General features: G+C 39.6%; 1 protein-coding gene across 1 annotated transcript; it reads left to right on the forward strand.

Moving 5' to 3' along the window:
• The first annotated feature begins 779 nt into the window (after nt 1–779).
• GTPBP10 (GTP binding protein 10) lies at nt 780–14,139 on the forward strand. Its single transcript, XM_063324802.1, has 10 exons — nt 780–1,066; nt 1,938–2,131; nt 2,225–2,316; nt 3,406–3,550; nt 6,165–6,238; nt 7,244–7,296; nt 10,582–10,689; nt 11,211–11,288; nt 12,252–12,375; nt 13,127–14,139. Exons 1-10 carry the CDS (start codon nt 1,034–1,036, stop codon nt 13,345–13,347), a joined length of 1,122 nt encoding a protein of 373 aa, XP_063180872.1. The 5' UTR covers nt 780–1,033; the 3' UTR covers nt 13,348–14,139.
• Nucleotides 14,140–15,643: the final 1,504 nt, after the last annotated feature.

Genomic DNA, 15,643 nt, shown 5'->3' on the forward strand with positions numbered 1-15,643 from the left:
TTAGTATTAAATTACTGTAAATGGTAATGAGTCTCCTCAGCTAGCTAACAACCGTCACTGAAAACATATGACTTTGTGGAAAGGCTGTAAGAAGGAATAGAAGAATATTTTTCATATGGATTTGTGCTTTAAAAAAAAAACCTGCAAATATGCTCATATTGTCTGAAAAATACTTGTCTACATAATAAAGACTTGGAAAAGAACTTGGGGGCATTTTTTCACCAATTTTACCCTTCTGACCTTACTGATGTCATGATTTACGAAGTAATTTCTAATTTTGGACCATTTAAGAAACTCAAAGTGTTTTAAGACTTATAAACGCCATGTACTTTCAACACGGACATCCATATCCTGAGAACTAGCCTCGTTGAACGGTCAGGTCCCAGTTTCTTGAAGGAGAGCATGTTAGTGATACGACCAGTGGGCTTTAAAGGGTCCAACCACATGGGCAAAGCCAACAGCAGATGCTGTATCTGATCGGCATACGGCTTCCAGGGAGAACACACTGCTGGAGGTTGTGGATCTCGCTGAAACCTCGCAGCTCCAGCAGCCAGGGCCTTGCTCTCCCCTCAGGCGGCCATGACTGCACCTCGGTCTAAAACGCCCTAACGCCTCTCGGCTTGAGATCCTGTGGCTGTACGGGGGGGACTGGAGGGATGAGCCGACACCTTGCCGCAAACTAGGCCTGTCCCTTGCCGTGCCAGCGGCTCCGGGGGTGAACAGCCCCATGGGAACAGCCGCAGCGGGGCGAGTGCAAGCAGCCGCGGCAGCCGTGCGCGGCCGAGGCGGGAAGGGGCGCGCCTGCGCGGGAGACGGCCCTACCGTAGCCGTCATGGCGGCCGCTGGCTTGACGGTAACGGGGGGTGGTTATCCGCTTCTCTCCGCCTTCCCCTGGCCCGTAGCCGCACCCCTGGGGTCTGAGCGCTGACCTCGCCCGCCCTCTTGTCCTCTCCGTACAGCCTCCTGCGCCTCAGGGGCCGCTGCTCCCGCTCCGGCCCGCCCCTCCCGGACGCGGGAGGCGGTGGCTCCCAGCATGGTGCGGTGCGGCGGGGCCGTGCTGCGGAAGGTCAGTGCGGGCGGCCCGGGGAGCGGTGGGGACGGGCCCTGGGTGGGATGGGGCGGCGCGGGGAGGGCTGGCGGGCAGCGGCGGCTCCACTCCCGGCCCCGCGGCCTCGCCGTGCACCGGCTCTGCCCCTGGGGCTCTGCAGGCCGGGCCGTGAGGGATGGCTGCCGGGAGGGGAACGTCAGGTATTTCTCTTGCTGAAAAACATCTCGGAGGGTTACGTGTCTGTTTTCTGAAGGGTCGTTGTTGAAAGTTCTGTCTAAGCAGCTTTAGCCACATTGATTCTAATGGCTACAACATGAAATATAAGCAGAACATAATACCGTTGTCCCTAAATGAGGGTTCTTCACCCGGTGTGCGAGAGCCAGTCAGCACACCCAGTCACGATATGTGCTTTTATTTCCATTCTGCAGGATCTGGTGCCAGGCAATTAACAACAGCCAGCACACCACAGCTTTCAGTGACAATATTTACAAGGATAATACACGACCATCCAATATTTATAACGATAAAATACAGCTGATTGGTTAATAATGATTCATTTTAAGCTCATGTTTAAAAGATTTAGGGAGGTTACTTGATTTGCGTGCTCATTATTCACAAAGGCGTGTGTATTTTAGCATTATAATTATCCAGGGTTAGTTTGGGATACACTCTTGGCTTGACTTTGGTCCAGAAGTTATATTTTTTACTACCTTATGGCTAAGTTAGCAACTGCAAAAGAACACAAAGCACATTGTTTTATTTCATGTCCCGTTCAAGGTTAGGTACATTCCTTGATGTCTCAACCATGTCCTAGCTGAAACTTCTTGATAAACTTTTAACTTCGTTGTTTTGACATCAATACTGATATGAAACTTGTTGGTTTTTCTAGTATGGCAACTTTATGGACAATTTACGCATTTATGTGAGAGGAGGAACTGGTGGAATGGGTTATCCTCGTCTAGGTGGGGAAGGAGGGAAAGGTGGCGACGTCTGGTTCATCGCCCGAGAAAGAACTACCCTAAAGAGCATAAGGGAAAGATATCCCCAGAAGCGATTTATAGCTGGAACAGGAGCGAACAGCAGGTAAGAGTCTGTTTAATTAAAATTGTTATATACATCTTTTCCAGAAAGCAGAATGTCAACTTAAATTACTAAATCTGGTTTAATTTCTCCCAGTGTTAAAGCACTAAAAGGTGAAAAAGGAAAAGATTGTGAAGTTCACGTGCCTCCGGGAATTTCAGTTCTTTGTGATGATGGCAAGCAGATTGGTAAGAACTTCTGCTTTGTTTTAATGTATCTAGTAGATACTGTCATGTTTATTGATAGCATCTAACCGACTTTTAACACTGGGATGTTTTAAGGTTACATATCTCCCAAAATATGTGTTTGTTTTCCTTTGTTTTGACAAAGAGCGGAAAAAAAACACGCTGTAGAAATTGTTGGAAAAGCAAGGACCCTTTCCAGAAATTAGCAGTAGTCAGTTTGTATAACTGTAAGCAGCAGAAAGAAAATTGTCCTTCCAAACAAGTGTTAAAGGCTGAAAGCCATACCGATCCTCCACAGAATCATTAACGACCTTACATAAATTATGTATCCATAAACTCCCTGTAACTTTACTGAATTATGACATTGCTTAAAAGATAAAGATCCGTGCCGACTGACAACATTTCAAGTTATCTAAAATACTTATCTGGTTTTTACTCTTTTTTTAAACAGTGGTACTTGGTAGTAACTGGGGAGATCTCTTTCAATACGGTGCTCTTGGAATAACTCTCAATGGCTCCTTTGCAGTTTCTCAGAGGTTTTTTTCTGATGCTGTTCAGAGTTCAAACTACGTTCACAAATGACTCTGATTAGGATGTTTAACAAAATTGGATGTATGGCAAGAACTGTTTATGATATAGGCACATCAGTGTCTAAAGGTATCCCTGAATTATATATTCAAATTTTGCTTTTTTTTTTTTAATCATTCTTACCTTAGGGGAGATGTTATGTTTCTTAATGAAAAAATAGGGAACATCTGAAGAGTTTGCTGTAGCTACATCTTTATCAATGCAGATTTCTCATTGCATTCTTAAATTCAAGAATTGGAGGCTTCAGAACTACCGTCTTGGCTATACTTTGCCTGCCTGTACTTAGCACTTTTCTTGAAGTGAGTAACTATATGCCAGAGGGGAATACTGGGGTATGATTGCTTTCATTTGTTTCCAAAGAGGGAAAAATACCATGACCCTTGCACAGCTCTTGCAAGGAAGCATACAGAAAATTGTCTGTTCATTGAAGATAGATTTAAGTGGAAAATCACAACTGAACTACTGCAGGGGATTGTCCTTTTTCACTAGTGAATTTATTTTCAGGAGAGCTTAATGCAGCAGGAGAGAGATTCCTAGCCGCTCGCGGAGGTCTTGGAGGCTCTTTGGCCACAAACTTCTTGCCTTGCAAAGGTCAGAGGCGAATTGTTCATCTTGATTTGAAACTTATAGCAGATGTTGGCTTAGTTGGGTAAGTACTGTAGTTTGAGAACTGATGTTAGAAAACAAAGTAGTAAATTTCAAATGGGATATCCAAAAAACTTGAAAGTTTGGTTGATGAGTGTTATTGTACATTTGCATTGCCACTTAAATTACTTGCAGTTTGCAAAAATCAGATAGAGTTTAAACCTATCAAAACTAATCTTAAAATTTTCAATGTGTCAGTTATGATTTTGTGGGTGAAGGGCTTCTTGGATCAGAGTAATATGTAATTATTAATATAATTGAATTTAGCAATTGCAGTGATTATCAAAATACTACTAGCAAATATTTATGAAGTAAGTAGGAGGTGCGAAACAGAGCCATGAACACTGTCCGTATTGCATCTTCGACTTTATGGTACTGGCACAAGTGAATCCTTTCAGTAGTAGTTTTAAGGAGAGTTTCAAAGGGTACGTAGCCTACTGTCCCAAATAAACAGCTTGGAAGGTTGGAAGGAAGTAACTCCAAACTAGAAGAGTAGGACTTGCATTTCAATGTTGGTGCTTTATAACAATGCAGATAAATATATTTTTATTTGGATAAAGATTTCAACAAACTACAATTGTAAATGTATCCTTCTACTTGGCATCTGTTTTTCCCCCCCCTCCCCGCCTCGTGGTCCTTATTAATAAAAACCACAAGAAATGTAAACTGACAATGAGTTTGAGGTGGAAATAGTCTAATTGGTATATGCTGTTAAAGAATGGAAACTTGAAGACAGCAGGTTTTCTACCTACATTTTTTTTTTGCTTATTAGAAATAATTCTGTTAATATCAGATTTATCTGACGTTATATAATTTTCAAGTGGTCTTTAGTAGTTACATGATAGAGAATGTTTTTCTTGTTTTAGAGTGTGTGAAAATATAGGCGTTTTATGACTCTGGTGCTGCATTAATTTTGCATTTTGGCTTGTATTTTGGCTGACAGTTTCCCTTTAAAATGGATTAAAAGAATCATAAATTTATTAGAGGAGCATGTTATTTTCTTGTTGAGAGTATGAATCAGCCTCTGATGGTTTGTGGTTGTACTTTGATCTCTTTGTTATTTTTACTTCAGTAGATTTGCAAGTGGTTTGCTATTAGATCAGGTAAAAAACATACAGACTTGAGAAAGGCCCATCAGGTTTGCGTACAGGTTGTGATGTGTAGTGTAGGTTGCAATTTAAACTTCAAACAGCATATTGTATCTCAGTGGAAACACAATACTCACTTGAGGAGATGAGCAGAGTAACCTTCTGGAATGTCTTTATGGCACCTCTCAATGTCAGAGCGCATTAGAACTACCCTCAATAGTTTTTCTGTTACAACAAGAGTCATTATGTCTCTTTCTTTTTTAAGAAAGTCCTGTATACAACCTCTTTATAAAGCCCCTTAATGTAATATTAGTCTTGTTTTTCATTAGTGCATGTTCTTATGAGTTGTCCCTGTTAACAGGTCATGATTCTGCATGTATTCAAACAGAGAGTATATGGTTTTCTGTGTGACACATGCCTCTCTATCTTGTGACCAATGTTCAGTCGTCTGTGGACACAGTTTTCTTTCATCACTGTTGCACTGAAACGTTGTGCTGAGTAACTGTCTCTGAATTTGACTGGGACACAGTCTTGTGTGGTCTCCTGTGTGGAGCAGGTGCTGTGAATAAGGACTATAGTGTGTCCTCTGATGTCAGCGTCAGCTTCAAGTTTGACATGAATCATGGCTATAGTGTCTTCTACAGGTTGGATTCATCTTTAAAATAAGCATGTGTTATAATTTCAGTTTCAACTTAGGTTTCCATTTCAATGAGTAGGTGTATTCTGTGAAGAAGCTTTTGTGAAAGCTGCTGTATCCCTTGAGGAACGTTTTTGTTGTAGTATGCACGTATAGCTAGAGGGAAAAGGTTACAACAGTCAGGTCTGCACAGACCAGCTCCTAGGGCTTCACTGGTATACTTTTTGGTTTATTTGGTAACAAAGCAGGTTAGTCCTAATTTCAGGATCCCTCAAAAAACTTTGTTGCCTTAAAAACATATACAGACTCTGCATGTGTGTGGTCAGTATACGCAAAGTCTCTCTCTGACTTTTCCCTCCTCCTCTCCGTATAGATGCACTTACAGAGTTTATATATGCTTTGCTACGTAGCATAGGTATCGTTGGTACTTCAATTGTAGAATGTTTCATTGACCATGATTTGTATACCAAAAGACTGTAAATACAACTGAGAAGATGCATTTGCATGATAGATGTTAAGAATGTAAACATAATTTATAGAATTAGCTATAGGATGTGAAGACTGAATGCAAGTACACCTGGATGCCAATGCTGCATTTCCATCCGAGTGACTTTGAAAGATTTCCCTTAAGTCTATTACGCATGTATTTACATGCCTCTCCGGCCTGCATCCTTGGGAAGCACTGTTGGATTTTAAAAAATTATTCAGATTTGATTAGAAAAAAAAATCAAAATTATCTGGGTTTTGTTGTTAGTTTTTTTTAATTAAATTAATCTGCAAAAATTAGTTGATAACACTGAGTTTGACTAAGGTAATATAGTGTATGTGGTAATAAAGTATACAGGAATCGCACATGTGTTTGTTCAATATATAAATCCTGACTTTCCTTCTAGGTTTCCAAATGCGGGAAAATCATCCTTGTTAAGCAAGATTTCTCATGCCAAACCTGAGATTGCAAATTATGCATGTAAGTTGATACTCTTATTTTTAGAGCAGTAATATTTTCATGAGAGCAAGAAGTCTTTTCTCTGACTTGGTTTAGAGGCTTGTAATAAAGAATAGGGGATAACCATGTTGTCACCTAAATGCGTTACATACATTACACAGATTAGTAGTTGTAAGAAATACTTCAAAGAAAGAACTTGCTGTTTCAGTGTCCAGTTTCTTTAAGCATCTCAGTTTTTCATGTGTACACCCTCTTAGTGCTTCAATGTGTCAGTGCAGGGTCTGTTTAACATTTATTTTAGTCTCATCCCATTTTATTCCATCTGAGACTCTCCATGGTTTGTAATATCCTCAGTGTACCACCTAAGCACCATCAAGTTTCTTCGCATAAACATCTTGTATGCTTTGGAAATAGCTACCACCTGTTCTTGCAACAGAGTAAGATTTTGGTTTTGAATCTGTCTACTGAAAAATGCCATTTTTATTACTCTTCTGTCAGTAAATTAGGATTAGCCATCTGATCATTCTTTAATTAAAAAACAAGAGTACAAGTATTGATAATTCCTACGAATAATGACCTTCTTGCACCACTCTTGATTCTCTACAGCCTTTTTATATTTTTTTTCTCAAATTTAAGAGTCCTATCTCACTTTGCCTTTCCTTGTTTTTTTTTTATTTGGAAGTTATTCCATAGTCTGGATAATGCTTTTTGTGTCTGAGGCACCTCTAGCCCCCCTATTCCCTTTTTGGGATGATGGGAATGGAACTGCAGACAGTGCCAAGATTTGGTGAACCAATGGTTTTTTGAGTGGTCTAATTTTGTTAGCTCTTGTTTTGCTTTTTCTATATTCCTTTCCCAGTAATTCTTAACATACCATTTTCCGTATTTTTTTTCTGCTACTGAACATATGTTTCATTTAAATATGAAGTGAGAAAGTCCAGCAACATTTAAATGTTTTGTAACAGTAACATTTTTTTAAATGTTAAAAAATTTTGGGTTTTCCTCTCCTTTTTTCCCTTGTCATAGTTACAACGGTACAGCCTGAACTAGGAAAGATCATGTATGCAGATTATAAGCAGGTTGGTATGAAAATCCATTCTGGTTGCTCGTTAAAGTTGTATATAATGGTTAGTTATGTTGCTTAACATAATTTCATAAAGAAAAAGGAAACTTGTGGGTTTTTTCACGTGTATATATAATGTACATACAAAATGCAATTACATGGACTTAATGAAATTTGTGGAGAAAGTACTATTTTTTTAAAGTCACTAAAGACTTTCTAAAGATTTCAAGTCACTTTAATAAATGGCTTCTTATTTTCCCTTGTCTCCTTTCTGTGGTTCTAATCCTGCTTTATAATCTTAGAATTGTGATGTGGAATGTGTGTGTGGAATTGAGGTTACTGTGTCCTAGTATACTCTTGTTAAGTTCAGGACTATAAAAAAAAAAATCATTGTTTCAGAGACTAACCTGTTATTTTTATTTAGAAGAGGCAACTTTTCTGTAAGTTCACTATGCGGAGAGCTCTGGAATGAATGGCTTGTTTTCAGAATGGATTTTAAATAGGGGCAGGTTTGTCCAATAGCTGCAGATCTGCAGTAGTAAATGACAGGGAATTTAGTGACCATAACCCAGTTACCATAACACTGTTCTGGCTCTCTAGGTTGGTTGCCCTGACTTCCTTTTGTGGTTTGGTTTTTTTTTTTTTTGGGGGGGGGGGTGTTTTGTTTTGGCTTTTTATTAAAAAACTAAAATAGTGTGAAGTAATATCAATTGCCTGAAGAGCCAGGTTAGTGCCCTTCCTGAAAGGTGAGATACCTGGCTCCAGTTCCTTTTGTAGTAGGCTGTAGCTCTGGAGGACTGGTAGAGCTACTGCCCTACCACCTTATTTTTTGTGAACCCAACTCCACCTGGCTTCCTCAGTTAAAGTTGTCAGATATTGTGTGGCACCTGGAATCCTTTCTACAGTATCCACGAAGGGAAAAGAGCAACGCTAAATGAGACTTAGTAATAGATTTTGGACCCCAAGTTCATGTAAGGTTGCAGCAAACATTTTGGTTTCTCACGCTTGAATCTTCTTTGATGTGCTTTTGTTTTGTTTTTTAAGTATATGATACATGCAGTACTGGACTCATCACTTCCAAGATAAAAGGCGAATGCTCAAAGGGTTTCAGATGCGTTAACCAGGAAAGCATACCTCTCAGACAGTGAGGTATGCTTTTCACCTCAGTGAAAAGACAGAAACTTTCTCTCTTCACTTTCAGAAGCAATAATCTTAGTGGGATTCAGTAGCTGATGCTTGAAAGCTTCATTTAACAAGCTTTAACAAAACTGTATGTTAAAGGAAGTATGTCTGGTTTGTCAGGTTCCCTTAGAGATGCACACATCTAAGGGAAAATTTTTGTATATTCATTTTATCTGCTAGTTTAGGGTAACTTATCCTAGAAAAGTGTGCTGCAAATAACAGGATTATTTATATCCTTTTAAAAAACTACCTACCTGCCATGAATCAAGACATCTTGCTCTTACTGGTGTATCTTTCTCCAGCAGGAGAACTAACTTGCACTCCTGGCTTTCTTTTCTGCAGTCTGTTTCACGTCATAGCCAGTGACCCTTATTGGGGGCTGTTTCTGCAGTTCATGGTTTTTAGACTACAGTGTAGCGTGCTATATAGGAACTATATGGTAAAAATATCTCTTCTTCTAAAATCAAGGGAATGAGTGATTGTGATCACAGAGAACATCTGTGAGTAAGAGGAAGTACTTCAGCTCTCAGTATTGCAACTGCTGAAAACAAAACAATGTAAGCAATTAAGAGCAATAATTGAGGTGACGGTTCTGTATCATTCAAGGGAGAGTGGCTTATTATATCTTTTTTTTTTTCCCCTACAGAACACTGACGTTTTTAAGGAAATGTGTGGCAATTTGCTTATTTTATCTTAGTATGTTATAAAGAGGAAAATACATGCAAGTTACCTGGTGCTGTCTGTCATTACTGCTTGCAAAAGAAAAGACACGGAAGTAGAGCATCTGAGTATGAGTCCGGCTTCAGGTCTTAGTACCAGATCATGGAAACTAGCAGAATCATTTACTTTTCCTACCAGTATATCTGAACCAAGTGTTCTTTTGAGAGAATATGAGTTTCTTTATGAGCTTCGTAAAAGATATTCTTTGAAAGAGAACTAAAGCTGGGGACAAAAAAAGTGGTGATGATGGTACTGCAGCACCCAAACCCATCACACCAGGAAGCGGATGTTTCTGTTCTAACTCTCTAGTTATTCTCTCCTGTTTCAGTTATTCTCTCCCTGTTTCTAGCTGCGAGTCTGTGGTTCACCCAGTTGCATCTCACGTCTCTGTAGATGGAAAATTCTGGAGCAAGGCTTCGAGTATTTAGGGAATGCGTCATGGTCAAAAGTTAGTGTGACCCATGAGTGGGAGTGTAACTCACTCGTAGCAGAAAGCCCCCTTCTGCAGTAAGTAGCACACTGGAAATTTTATTGTGTGCTGGTTTGGGCATTGTTTAATTGAATCCATTTGCTGTCTTAATGGGTATTAGATAGATTTGAAGACCGTGCATTTGTTCTTCTTTGCTTCACTGTCTTAGATTTCTGTGAGTTACTGAGTAGGTATCTGGAGTTTTTAGTATTCTTCTCTTTTTTTGGTCTGTCTCAGCTCTCCTTTACAACTGTGTACAACCCCTCCTACAACAATCAGCAGAGAAAATGACAAGATCCCTGTCCATTGTAGCAGTCTTTGCTGGCCTCTTGTTGGAAGCTGATGTACTAATCAAAATCTCATTTCAGTTGAAGAGAAGGCAAATTCTTGGAACTTCACACGCTCAGGGGAACAACGTTAAGTGGGTTTGCATTTGGAATAAAGATTCTCTGTAGCCACAAGGAACAGACTTTCTTTTCAGACAGTGACAGTTTGAATTCTATACAACTGTGGTAGCCTAATCTTCTTGCCTTTTGGAGTCTGTTTTATTCTCAGGTAATAGGTAAATTTTGCAAGATCACTGCTGAGGTATTATTACCCTCTGTTTTCTACTTTGCAGACAGCTATAAATAAATAGACAGGGGAACATGAGGAGCACAGTGTCTGTGTAATAGTAGCATTTTGTTTAGATCTGCTTCTGATGATAGACTCTAAATGTATTGAAACGGCCAGTGCGTACTGCTGGAGAACTGATCCCCCACACAATTCCCAGGAATACACATAAAGTAAAAGGAATCTCTCAAAATAGCTATTCCGGACATTCCTATCTCTGGGTTCTTTTATTTATATAAAATGATAATATGTGCTGATAGTTTAAAGTCACCATTTTTGCTTGTTGGAAATGTTTTGTTCGAAACTTTGTTTTCCTAGATTTCAGTAGCTGATCTCCCAGGACTGATTGAAGGTGCACATGCAAACAAAGGGATGGGCCACAAATTTCTCAAACATGTAGAAAGAACCAAACAGCTTCTCTTAGTTGTAAGTTAAATAAAATTTACAGCTTATTGAAATAAAAGGCAGTGCAGTAAATAAAATGCGTCTTAAATACAGTGTAGTTGGAATTTAGGAAATTATTTTTGATTTGCATGTTTTGTGATAAATATAGCTGTAATACCATTTTCAGAATGGAATTCTCAAACAACTGATGATAAATTAAATCCCTAAGTAGAATTTATTATTAAAATTTGCCAATTAATTTAGAGCAGTGAAGTGTTCCCATCGTAATTAAAGCATGGGGTGATTTTTTTTACCTTTTTCATGTAAGATCCCCTTAAAAAAGAGGATTAAAAATCAGATCTTTGAGAAACACTGTATCAGAACCAACCAGTTTGTGCTTTCAGTGTCTATGGTGTTACATCAGTGTATAGTTGCCCTCTGTTATTTGCCCAGGAATGAGGGTACATCTCTTGACATTTTACTGCAAAGTAGTTGATGGAGAGTACCTTGATACTGTAAGATAATTTAATACCACAAAGCTTGTTTTCATGTAACTTTTTCAGGTTGATATTTCTGGGTTTCAGCTGTCTGTTAAGACTAGGTTCAGAACAGCCTTTGAAACTATCTTGCTTCTAACAAAGGTAAGTTCTCATCTTTCCTAATTGACATTTGTAGTTATGTGTTGAGCCAAGAAAGAGGCTCAGTTTTGATGAAGAACTTTCAAATGTTAGTGTGTCTTCTGGATTTATAGTATGAGGCCAGTTAACAAGCTTAGGGTTCTTCAAAATATGAAATCTTTATTTTCAACTATCCAGGTGAAACTGCTCTATTTTATGTTGGGCACAACTGTTCATTCATTAATCTGTGTAGCATATGAGAGATTTCTTACAGTCCAGCAAAGGTGAAAAGACTCGTGATTTTCAGTTCCCCAGTCTGGTAGCATTTTAGGAAGTAGAAATACATGGGTATAATTAAATCCCTGCCTTGATGCCCTTACTGCATAACCTAATGGAGATGAGACATCAGGCCCCAGCTTTGCAGACATTCAGTGTTTCCATCTCTGATTAAAATAATACCTTTTACATAATTTCAAGTTTAACTGCTGTTCTCTCTCTAGCTGTACAACTTAAGATGATGAATCTTCTGAAATTCAGCTATTTCTGTTTCTTTTTAGCCAATTCATTGTTGTGATTTCATTTCTGATACTAACAGTAGTCCATTAAAATGCTTAAGAATCAGAAAACTCTCCAAAGAATTTGCTTATATGTTTACAGATCTGAACTTTTTCTGAAATTGATTTTGTGTTTGTGGATATCAGAAAAAACCCACCCCAAAACTGCCATTGTTTTTATAGGAGGCTGTTTCAGAATCGACCAGCCTGTTTACCTGAAACATCTGTGTTTGAGTAAAAAAATCACTGAACGTTATTTTCTTCTGTCGGACTGCTTTAATACATCAACCTTGAGCTCCTGAGTAAACCTCTCAGCTGCCTAAGCACAAAAGACTGTTTAGGCAATTAAACAAATGAGAGAGGAGATGTAAAATTGAAGTAGCGCTTGTTAAACTACGAATAATTACTAAGGCAAATTTACTTGTCTTTTAAGGAACTGGAGCTATACAAAGAGGAACTTCTAACAAAGCCTGCCCTTCTTGCCATTAATAAAATGGATTTGCCTTGTGCACAGGATAACTTGAATGAACTTATGAAACAACTACAGAATCCTCAAGGTAAAATGAGCTTTCACCAATAACCTTCAACAAAAGTAGTAATAAGATTTCGTCAGGGCTAACTCTGCATTGGCAAGGAGTTGTTTGAAACTGAAGTCAGCTGTTAAATTTATTATGTTTTAAAAGCACTTCCTGCCTTTAGATCTCTGTTTATATGCATGTGTAGTGCTGGCTTCACTGTTGGAGAAGTATTTTGACAAAATAGAGATATCCTGGACGATCTTTTCCAACTGTGATGTGGGAGAGTAAATTTCCAGTCTAGGTATCTCAGATAACAGTAATCTTGATTGAAGGTCCTCTTACAGACACAGATATATACAATTTATCATGTGACGTTCGCCAAAACACATGAAAATTCTGGACAGGCCTATGTAGGGGTTTGCTTCAGTTTTGCTATTACATCGGAGTGAATTTCTTCCTATTTCCTGGAGTGCATACGAACCAGGACGGCTTAAAACCATCTCCTGTGTTCTACAACTTGGGGTTTCTTTGTAGTCATCTTAAAGGAAGGGTATAGAATTTTCTCATGAGGGTATAAATATGGTATAATTGTTATGTTAGTGCTCCTCTTCTGACACTTTAGCTATTTTTTTCAAGATTGATTAAACAAATAATACTTCTATATTAATTGCAGTTATGTTTATTACTGTAATGTATTAAAATTTATTTTCTAAATTTAATGAGATTTTATGGTCTTTGTTGTGATACGCTATTTGGGAGTTGTACTAACTCTTCCAATATGATTTTTCAGACTTCTTACACTTACTACAGGAAGAAATGATTCCTGCAAATACACTTGAATTCAAAGATGTAATTCCTATATCTACATATACCGGAGAAGGAATTGAGGAACTAAAAGCACATATAAGAAAATGCATAGATGAGGAAGCAGAGCAGGAGAATGAAGAATATCGGAAAAAGAAGCTACTACTGTTGCAAACTTCAGTAGAAGAACAAATGAATAGAAGCTAGCATTCTTGGCTGGATCCAGTATTTTTAGCACATACATGAATCCATTGCGATGCAGACCTCCCATTTAATTTTTGTTCTGTCTACCATGACTGCCCAGTTCCCTGCTTCCCCCCGCTCCATTGTCTCAATTTGTTTTGGCACTTAGAACACAGTGGGGAAAAGAACAGGTTTTTCTGATTTACATTAGCTACCGACTCAACAGAGTAAAGACTAAAAGCGCATGCAACTCAGAGCACTGCTTAACAACTAATGATCCCTGGAGTATTTTTTGCCAAATTAGATGAATGGAGGGAATATAATCCGCAGAGGTAGCAAAGGAGCAAGTTCAACCACTCTACATCTTTTGCCATGGACATCAGAAGTATCCAGGGAAATTTCTGATGGGCGGTTTTCCAAGGTCTAGTGCTGCTGAGGTGAGCCAGGCACTGGATTGTGGGGTTTTTGTTATTTTTAAAGATCTAAAGGAAAACACAAATAAATGGCTGCAAGGAAGTGACTTGTAGGAGCACGAAAATGCAAGGCTGATGCATACTGGCTTTTTCTCACACCTGCTGGTGCCTACTGTAGGCCTCTTGATCATATAAATCCTGACTCCAAATTCACAGACTTAATTTGGGAGTCCCTCCTTTTGTGGAGTTGTGGGTATATGTTACTCTTTAGTGAAGAAAATGATGACTGCTTTTCAACAGAGCTATACATTTTTGGGAATAGTTGATGTTCCAGTTTTTTGTATTACAAGCAGGTGTACTTATATTTTAATTTGAAAAAAATAAATAGAAGTCCTTTATTCTACAGGGTATTTTCTACTTTAAAGCTATTAAATTGATTGCAAAGCAAAATGAGACTGAATACATCAAAGGGTTCTGAACTTGATCTCTTTTGGTTTGTAAGTATACTTATCAAACCCTGCTTCTCTACATTTTGTTAAAAGCAGTGACTGGGGAAAAAAGGTAGGATTTCTTGTAATACAATTATTTAATCATAGGTTGGAAGGTACCTTAAAGATCAATCTAATTCCAGCCACCCTGCAGGGACACCGTCCACTAGACCACGTTCCTCAAAGCCCCATCGAACCTGGCCTTGAACACCTCCAGGGATGGGGCGTCCACAACTTTCCTGGGCAACCTGTTCCAGTGCCTCACCACCCTCATGGTAAAGCATTTCTTCCTAATATCTAATCTAAATCTACACTTTTTCAGTTTAAAACCATTACCTCTTGTCCTGTCACTACACTCCTGATAAGGAGTCCCTCCCCACCTTTCCTGTAGGCCCCCTTTAGGTACTGGAAGGCTGCTGTAAGGTCTCCCCAGAGCCTTCTCTTCTCCAGGCTGTACAACCCCGACTCTCTCAGCCTGTCCTTATAGCATAGGTGCTCCAGCCCTCTGATCATTTTTGTGGCCCTCCTCTGAACCCTGTCCAACAGGTCCATGTCCTTCCTTTGCTGAGGATTCCAGAGCTGGACCCAGTACTCCAGGTGGGGGTCTCACAAGAGTGGACCAGAGGGGCAGAATCGCCTCCCTTGACCTGCTGGACACTCTTCTTTTGATGCAGCCCAGGTTGCGGTTGGCTGTCTGGGCTGTGAGCACGCATTGCCGGCTCGTGTTGAGCTTCTCATTGACCAACACCACCAAGTCGTTCTCCTCAGGGCTGCTCTTAATCCATTCTCCGCCCAGCCTGTATTTGTGCTTGGGACTGCCCTGACCCATGTGCAGGACCTTGCACTTGGCTTTGTTGAACTTCATGAGGTTGGCACAGGCCCACCTCTCCAGCCTGTCCAGGTTCCTCTGGATGCATTGGTTCTGATTTTCCTCTAGTTTGTGTTTGGGGCTAACGTATTTTCACCAGAGCTAAGTATGGGTAGACAAGTTTTTGACGCTCTATTTATTTCACATTCATGGTTGAAAATAGCAATTTTTTTTTGGTCAGACTTCTTGAACGCTGGTCTTAACCTCAGATGGAAATAAGGGGCGAAAGAAGTTTGAAAGAAGAACCAGCTTGGCTTTATTTCTGCTGTGTGTGAAGCGTTACGTGGGCTTCAGGGGTGAAGGGATAATGAGGAACACTGAACTAGGCTTAGGCGCTGTGGCTGGTGGGATTAGCGACTAAAGACAGTTTAATAAGCGAAGGAAAGAAGAATTTTTTTGAAAAAAAAAGATGTAAGAGCAATCACTGCCCACCCGCTACCCCCGGGGCGACGCTCAGCCGCTCAGCGGCTGCTTTGGGACGCAGCTGCTGGTTCCTTTTATTTTCCCGGCGAGTTTAAGGAATGTATTTTAAGTGACGGCCGCCCCCCGCC

The sequence above is a fragment of the Chroicocephalus ridibundus genome, chromosome 2 (genome assembly GCF_963924245.1).
Source record: "Chroicocephalus ridibundus chromosome 2, bChrRid1.1, whole genome shotgun sequence".
Taxonomy (NCBI): domain Eukaryota; kingdom Metazoa; phylum Chordata; class Aves; order Charadriiformes; family Laridae; genus Chroicocephalus; species Chroicocephalus ridibundus.

What these genes read in the sequence shown, in the direction of transcription:
- GTPBP10 (XM_063324802.1), top strand. Translation starts at nt 1,034, where the DNA reads ATGGTGCGGTGCGGCGGGGCCGTGCTGCGGAAG. An exon ending in TGATGATGGCAAGCAGATTG is followed by an intron (nt 2,317 to 3,405) that starts GTAAGAACTTCT and finishes ATTTATTTTCAG; the next exon opens with GAGAGCTTAATGCAGCAGGA. An exon ending in TGAGATTGCAAATTATGCAT is followed by an intron (nt 6,239 to 7,243) that starts GTAAGTTGATAC and finishes CCCTTGTCATAG; the next exon opens with TTACAACGGTACAGCCTGAA.